We start from the raw sequence: 8,092 nt of genomic DNA, 5'->3' as shown, positions 1-8,092 counted from the left end.
GTGTGTGTGTGTGTGTGTGTGTGTGTGTGTGTGTGTGTGTGTGTGTGTGTGTGTGTGTGTGTGTGTCTTTTTCAACCACAAATCACTTTTAATTCCATGCCATCGCAATCGAGACTGAGAGTCGCTCGAAGGAGGCATCCGTTGGAAATTGAAACGTGGACGAGCCGAGGATTCGAACCCATCTAACCCGTAACAAAGTTACAGTGACGTAAACCAATACGCTATCAAGAGAGATAGCGTATTGGTTTACGTCACTGTAACTTTGTTACGGGTTAGCTGGGTTCGAATCCTCGGCTCGTCCACGTTTCAATTTCCAACGGATGCCTCCTTCGAGCGACTCTCAGTCTCGATTGCGATGGCATGGAATTAAAAGTGATTTGTGGTTGAAAAAGATATTAATTGATCACTGGGAACCATTCAGTGTATATATATATATATATATATATATATATATATATATATATATATATATATATATATATATATATATATATATATATATATACATATATATATAGTGTGTAAGGTTTTGAGTTTGACCTATAGTTGGTAGGTGGACTTCGTTGTTGGTGGCGGCGGATGTTGAAGCAGTCAAAATGGCTGGAGATTGGTGGTCACCAAGACTTGGTATCCAGCGACCAAAAGTGCCAGTCCGTGCACTAATCCGGACACCCAAACCTGACCACTCTATATCCGAACTATTTCCATTTGCAATATTCCTCTCGCGATAGAAATCATTTCATAAACTTTAATATATCAATTCAACAACAATTTAAAATAAACTTGCGTCGTTCTGGGTTAGGTTTGGGTGCCATCATTCATGCACTTGGCAACACTGTGTGGTTCACCAAGTCTTGAAATGCGACTAGTCGTCAATAGAGCTCTATGCTGCTTGGATGTGTAAGGATTGCAAAACCAAGAATTTTATCTGTTAGGCAGCTCGTAGACCGACGTAACCAGTTGCATGAAACAGATAGCAACGGATGCCTACACTCTGTGAAAGCAGTATTCCCTGTATTGTATGTACATGGACACATAATTTTCCATTAGTTGTTATTTCAGAAATGCATGTACTTGATTGCTAATGGGCAAACGTCGGTGTGCGAGCTGCCTTAGACCTTTACACACAAACATCACGAAGGCGATGTTGCCAAACCACATGTGTACCATACTGATATGTTTCCAGATGTACCTGATGTAACAGATGAATCCTGATTCATGTCGGGGATGTAGAGACTATGTATTAAGGATATGGGGCTAGTTGCTGAGCCTGCCTCAGAGTGTTCAGGAATTCACACCGAGCGAAAAATTTTTGATCGTCGTTCAGTTTCCTGAAGCTTGGGAGGAGGGAGAGCAAGAAGTACTTGTCCTCGTCGATTTCCTTGTCTCGATCCTTCATCTCGCTCAGAATTTCCAACAATTGTTCTTCAAATGGTCTTTCACTCTTGGTCTTCCTCGTGTGAATTCCAATGGTTGTACTAACCGTTGTATTGGCGTTTGTTGCCTGGTGCATGAAATTAGCTGACTCGTGTTCGGCAATACAAAATCCTTCGCCTTCAATTCCATTTTTCATTTCCTCCAGATTTCCATTCTCGCGGTCGTTGTTCTGAGAATCGACGTTGATGGCAGTTTCCTTGTCTTTACTCGTTGGTAGTAGGAACAGCATCTGATCGAAGTACATGTACTTGCGTCTCTTTTTCCCCCTCGGTCCAGGCGTCTCTGAGGTTTGTGCATTGCATTCCCTCTGAAAACAGGTTCGTAAATTCTTCCATTTGCTCTGCAAGTCTTTACCTGCAAATAAAGAGGATGAAAAAATCGGTTGACTGAAACCATAAAAAGACACAAGAAATAGGTCTTTATTTTTCTTTACAGATATTCAACAGGTGCATTAATTTTATCTTTCCAGTATGAATACTTGCATAGTGTAACAACTATACAAGAAAATGTGTGAAACACCTTTGACAGCGAATTTTTTGTGAGACATTTGTGACATAAGTGATTTTGTGAGACTTTTGTGACACGAGAAACTTTGAGACAAGTAATTCTGAGACAGGTGTCACGTTTTAACCACTGCTACGTACACTGATTCGTACAAGTTTGTATGAACGTTAATCGTTCAAAGAATATCCTTTCTGGTTGGCGAATCACATATTTGTGGACTCTATGTTACACCCTAGCCATTGTTCTTTAGTGAAAGGTCTTGTATTAACGGTTACAAGGCTACAAACAGATTCGCCATCCAGTAAGAGTGACATTTCGACTGCTCATGCCAAACCTAACGAACTTGTATGAACATGACTATGATTACACTGACACACTTTGGATTTTCGTTTTAATTCTGTGACATGTTTAAATGTATAATAAAGGAGAGATTGTTAGGGTCCTCGAGTATTCTGGAATGATGAATCATTGGGGGAATAGTGTTAACATCCAGGGGGACCACCAATTTTGCCAAATTACGTTTCGCAAAACCCTTGTTTTAGGATATATTAGGTTAGGTTAGGTTACGCCAGCTTAGGTCATAGAGTACTCATATAAAATTGGTTCATATCGTACGTATTAAGATACTTCGATATATGTATTGTGTTTACTCGTTTTGTTGTAGAAAAGGAATATGATCAAAATGACACTTAAAAGTTTTACCGGAGGCAAGTTTGATTTTTTTCTGCATATATGTGGTGGGTATGATGACAATACATTTATCTCCCTTCCCCCCCCCCTTTGTTTTTGTAATAGTAGAGGGGGGCTCCCGAGTAGTCCCCCCACCCACCTGAAAATTACTGTAGACCTGTGATATCCCTATTGTGTTTAGTTAGCAATAACCAGCGCTTTTATCCCTGGGGACAATATCGCATCGAAGAGGTCATAAAGGCGGTCCTGGAAAATTATAACGAGGGCAGCAGAATGGAAAGATCTTAGAGGCTATATATTTTTTCCAATCACAAAGGAATGCTGAGTGATCCTGATCCCTGGGGATGTCACTAAGGTCCTTAAGGTATCGACTGCGGGAAACATGCTGGCAGTATCTTATACGGGGTAACATCATCCGTGTATAAGATTTATGGGTTATGTCAGGACCCGTGTCATATTGATGTGCGTCTCAACATATTTCCCGGAACACTTCACCCTCTCCCTGCTGTTACCGGTTTATACATTTGTTAAGGGTGTCGCCAGGCGATTTTATTCAACCAAGGGAAACTGGTAAAGAAAGTTATATTTACTTTATTACTTTATTTATTTGTTTACCTATTTATCTTTATTTATCTATTTATTCTAATGTCAGTTGGTCAAAAAAATGCACGGGATATGACGCAAAAATAGAACTTCCCTATTCCTCGTTTCGTTGCCAGTACCCCGTCACGGAGTAAGAAGAGGTTGAAGGAGGGCAACGCAAATTAAGCAGAGCTGGGCGCGTTACCGCCGGACAGGTAGTACATTACCGTCAACACGTTACCGATTTTAATTTCCTTTAGAATGATTTTGATGAAAAAAAATGAAATGGAGAAGTACTTACATCTTACGAATATTCTCAATAAAATAATACCTAAGCTACAACATTGATATTCCTTATTCTAAAACATAAAATAACCAGAGCTGGACACTTGCGTTACTGCGTTACTAACGCACTACCTGTCCGGCGGAAACTTGCCCAGCTCTGCAAATTAGAATTAATCGACAATCGTTTCCCATATGGAGCATTGATTGTCCAAGTTCCTTACAGTCAGAATTTTCAGGATTTTGATGCTATCTCTACGACCAGAGTCATGCAACCTTCTTTTATTATGGGAGATTCATCTTTACTCTAAAAAGAATGTCGATCGCTTTTCCTTTCTATCCCTCCTTTCTACTGGCCTTATCTCTCCAGTACCACTTCTTGGCGCGATGTTATCACCAATGATAGAAGAGCTGGTTATCGCCGAAAAGTGTCCTTAAGTGGATCACAACACTAACATTAAAACAACCAATAGTTTCAGCGCTCACTCCATGGTTACTAAGTCTATTACATTTATTAACCACTCTGTTCGTCAAGCAATTCTTGTCTATTTCCTTCTTAAACCTAAATTTGTCCAATTGAAACCCATTACTACAAGTCCTGCCCTGCTGTCTTGATATGATGACCTCACCTTCATCACCCTTGTTAAAGCCCTTGACCCATTTGAATATCATCACTGATTCTACTGATTTAACATCCATTCTATAGGAGGGAGACTAAAACAGTACCGCATAGTCAAGGATGGGCCTAACTATCGCCAGATATATTTAAATAACTACATCTGCACTTTTGTTTGTATCTGTATTAGCAATAAATTCTAATGCCCCTTTAACCCTATTCATAGCACTAATGCACTGTTTCTTGGGTTTAAGGTCAGGACTCACTAACAGTCCCAATTTTTTTTCACATTCTGTTTTTTCTGATAGGTTTGCTAGGTTGTGTAATACTACGTTTAACACACTGCACTTTGAATTATTGAAATCCATTTGCCATTTCACCGACCATACAAATGATGTATTAAGATCCTCCAGCAGTATTCCAGCATCTTCCCCCAACTTAATGGGTGTCCTATTGCAGTGTCATCCACAAACTTATAAAGGTCACTATTAATCCCATTGCCGAAGTCGTTTATATATAAGATACCCAAAATATCCCTGTGGACCTCCACGAGCAACACTACCCCGTTTGGATTTTACGCCGTTAATAGTGACCCGCTGTTTTCTGTCACTAATTGATTCTCTAATCCAGTCAAACACTTTTGTTCCTATGCCATGGGCTTTGACTGGTTTCTGATGGAGCCGATCGCTGACCTACCCCAATCTAACCTGACCAAACTTAACCCATCTTAACCATACCTGACCTGACCTAACCTAACCTGGCCAAACCTAACCTAACCTGACCAAACCTACCCTAATCTGACCAAACCTAACCCAACCCAACCTAACCTTCTTGGACATGTTAAAAATTATAACAAATGAACAACCTCGTCATATCGCGGGAGTCATGGCGTCGCCCGAAGAAGAGTGGGAAGGGACCAGAAGAATGCAAAGTCGGGGAAGGGACCTACTGTGAAAGAATCATTTTGTAGCTGCGGTGGGTGCGCTGCGATGGTGGCGCCTCTAGCGGTCTGGAGGCACACAAGAGTCCCCGTCTCTGAGGTGTGATCACACTTTTTCCTCATTAGTTCGTTGTAAACATTATTTGAGCGTAAATTAAATTAGAATTATGTTCAGCTGTATTCTTTAACAGTAACCTAATCTTACCTTTGTCCCTCTTTTCGGCAGGCGAAAGTTCATTCCAGTTCTCTATGAACATCTCACACAATTCGAGCCACAGTCTCTTTTTCTCGTTCGTGTCACAACTCTCGTTCAGGCGTCTATTGTACAACGCGGGCCTCTTCTCCACTTCCAAAATAAATCGTTCGGTGTCAATTTGCATCGTGCAGAGTGATGGAGAAACACAAACAAGAACGCAGAAAACGGAGAAGCGCGCACTGGGGGAACAAGTGAAATACGATTGCAGAACTGTGCAAATGGCGGATTGAGAGACGACTGTGGGACGTACACCGCCGCTATCACCGCGCTGTGTCAGGCTCCGGCCACTTTTGTGTTCTGTTTTGACGGGAGAGCCTCATCAACCGGAAAATAGAGAACGCACGATCAAACTTTTTTGTTGCCGTGATTAAAAAGTTGCCAGTGCGTGCCCGGCCATCCTAACCTTTTATACTCCGCCCGGACAACTAAAAAGTTGCTCGCCAACTCTTTTATGCTTCGCTCTGGCTACTAAAGAGTGGCTCAACTGAAACCTGGCTGGCGATGTTATGAAGCTGAGAGAGATGGACCTCGCCCTGAGGGTGGTCTCACTCGATCGAGACCCCGCCCAGAGCTGCGTAAGATCACGTGTCCCAGACCAGAAAATCAATAAAGTCTGTCAACGTGTTGAAGGAATTAAAACGAAGACATTTTATTCATTTATTTATTTATTTATTTATTTCTCTTATGTTTTATGTTTATGCGTACCGGTATAATTAATGACAATTACGATTCCTAAGGACACACCTTTTGCTTATGAGAACATAAAAACTTAAGGATGAAGAAGACTGCAAGAGACCATAAGGCCTACACTAGGCAGTTCCATGTCCCTTACCACCTATCATCCCCACCCATAAATTTGTAAGTTACCTTCTCTTAAAATAACTAATAGTTTCAGCGCTCACTACATGGTTACTAAATCTATTCCAATCGTTAAACACTATCGAATGGAATAGACCTAGTAACTATGTAGTGAGCGCTGAAACTATTGATTGTTTTAAGAGAAGATTAGATAACTTTTGTGGATTGGGGATGAGAGCACTGGTCAACAAAATTTATTAAAACACCTGTCCCACAGTGAAAGGAGGTGAACTTGGTAGAATTTTTTCTGATGATTTCAAATATGTTTTCAGAACTTTTATATTGGGCATAGTTTTTCTGTGATAGCATATTAAATTTCAAACAATTATAACTAATAAATGAGGCTGATATTTCAATTAAACTTACCTTTAAAATGTAGAAATGTATTATTTTCGGGTGTATTTTGCTTCTGGGAGATCCCTTTCCAGTGTCCAACGGCAATCAGCCAACATTGAAGAGCTCCACTTCCCTTGATACCGGGTTTCCATATTCAGAATGTCCTGGTGAAACCTCTCACCATGCTCGCCACTGACGGCGCCAAGATTTGCAGGTAAAAAGTCCAAGTGAGAGTCTAGGAAGTGGATTTTTAAGCTCATACGAGTCATCCCAAGGCCTTGTAGGATGTCAGTAACTCTTTTACTATTTCAGAATACTTATTTGCTTTGTGATTCCCCCAACAATCTGCTCAACTTTCTTAAATTACGGCCAGGCTCTTCATAACAATTCTGGTCTCTCACCAGCTCCCTAATCTGTGGTCCAACAAAAATACATTCTTTGATTTTTGCGTCACTTACTCTAGGAAACTTATTTGTCAAATATGTGAATCCCTTGCCAGTTCTTTCCATACCTTTAACAAACCTAGCTTAATATGAAAAGGAGGTAGATAAAATTTCTCTTAATCAATAAGAGGAGGATTGACAACATTCATCTCTCCTGGGGTCAGAAATTGTTTCGGCCACACATTTTCATAATGGATTTTTCTTATCTCGACTGTCCAACTCAAGGAGAAAGCAACAAAACTTTGTGTAACCCAGCTCTATTCCAAGTAACAGTACCACAGCCTTTAGGTCACCACAGATATTCTATTTATGTTCTTTATACTTAATTTTTTTTGCAATAGAAACTTCATATTCTCAAATGTTTCCTTCATGTTAGCTGCATGGGCCAGAGGAACAGAAAATAACTTATTTCCATCATGGATCAAAACAGCTTTCAGGCTCATTTTTGAAGAGTTGATAAACAAGCGTCACCTGTCATATTTTTGGTCAAGTTCCTCCATAACAGAATATACATCATTACAAAACACCACACCATCCTCAGGTGAGGAAAACTGTTCAAAATCACAATGTCGCTTAAGATAAAAACTAACTTTGGATTCTTCTGGAGAAGATTCCAGCCCTTTAACACGGAAGCAAGAAGTTCAGTTTTTTTTTTTTTTTTTTTTTTTTTTTTTGACAAGTTTAAATCCTGCACAAGATCATTCAGATCTTCCTGACCCAATAAATGTGGTTCACTTGAATAACAGATTAGCTGAATGTGCATGTCTTCTGTTTCTTTTTCCATATCCTCCTCACTTGACTCATCATCACTTAGTTTTATTTGTTTTGGAGGGTCAAGTACAGGAAAGTCTTGACTGTGAGGTACTGGTCTCATAGCAGATGATAAATTAGAATATTTTACAATATGCTTGGATGTTGATGTTATACCTTTTATATTTGTAATGCAGAAGTAGCAATCTGAAGTATGATCTTTTGGTTCTCTCCAAACCATAGGGATGGCAAAAGGCATATGGCGTGAACCTTTCGCCCCTGCAGTGAGAAACCTGACACAGGTTACACAGCACACATGATAGACCCAACTTTTATTCTGGCCCCTACTTTGCAGCCAAAATAATGTTCATAGCATTTTTTTAATCAATGGCGCGAAA

The 8,092-nt window shown here is 40.1% G+C and overlaps 1 protein-coding gene across 1 annotated transcript in view; it reads right to left on the bottom strand.

Moving 5' to 3' along the window:
* Positions 1-1,243: 1,243 nt before the first annotated feature.
* LOC143019011 (uncharacterized) overlaps positions 1,244-8,092 on the bottom strand; it is a 7,915-nt gene continuing 1,066 nt past the window's right edge. Inside the window, exons 2-3 of the mRNA XM_076174713.1 lie at positions 5,257-5,486; positions 1,244-1,791 (exon numbers count right to left, since the gene is read on the bottom strand). Of these exons, the coding sequence (XP_076030828.1) occupies positions 1,244-1,791; positions 5,257-5,486 (778 nt within the window). The remainder of the gene's footprint in view (positions 1,792-5,256; positions 5,487-8,092) is intronic.

The sequence above is a fragment of the Oratosquilla oratoria genome, chromosome 3, assembly GCF_046742065.1.
Source record: "Oratosquilla oratoria isolate Oo_2021 chromosome 3, ASM4674206v1, whole genome shotgun sequence".
Classification (NCBI taxonomy): Eukaryota; Metazoa; Arthropoda; class Malacostraca; order Stomatopoda; family Squillidae; genus Oratosquilla; species Oratosquilla oratoria.
The sequence above is the reverse complement of the archived record's forward strand: the minus strand, read 5'-3'. Positions and strand labels throughout refer to the sequence as shown.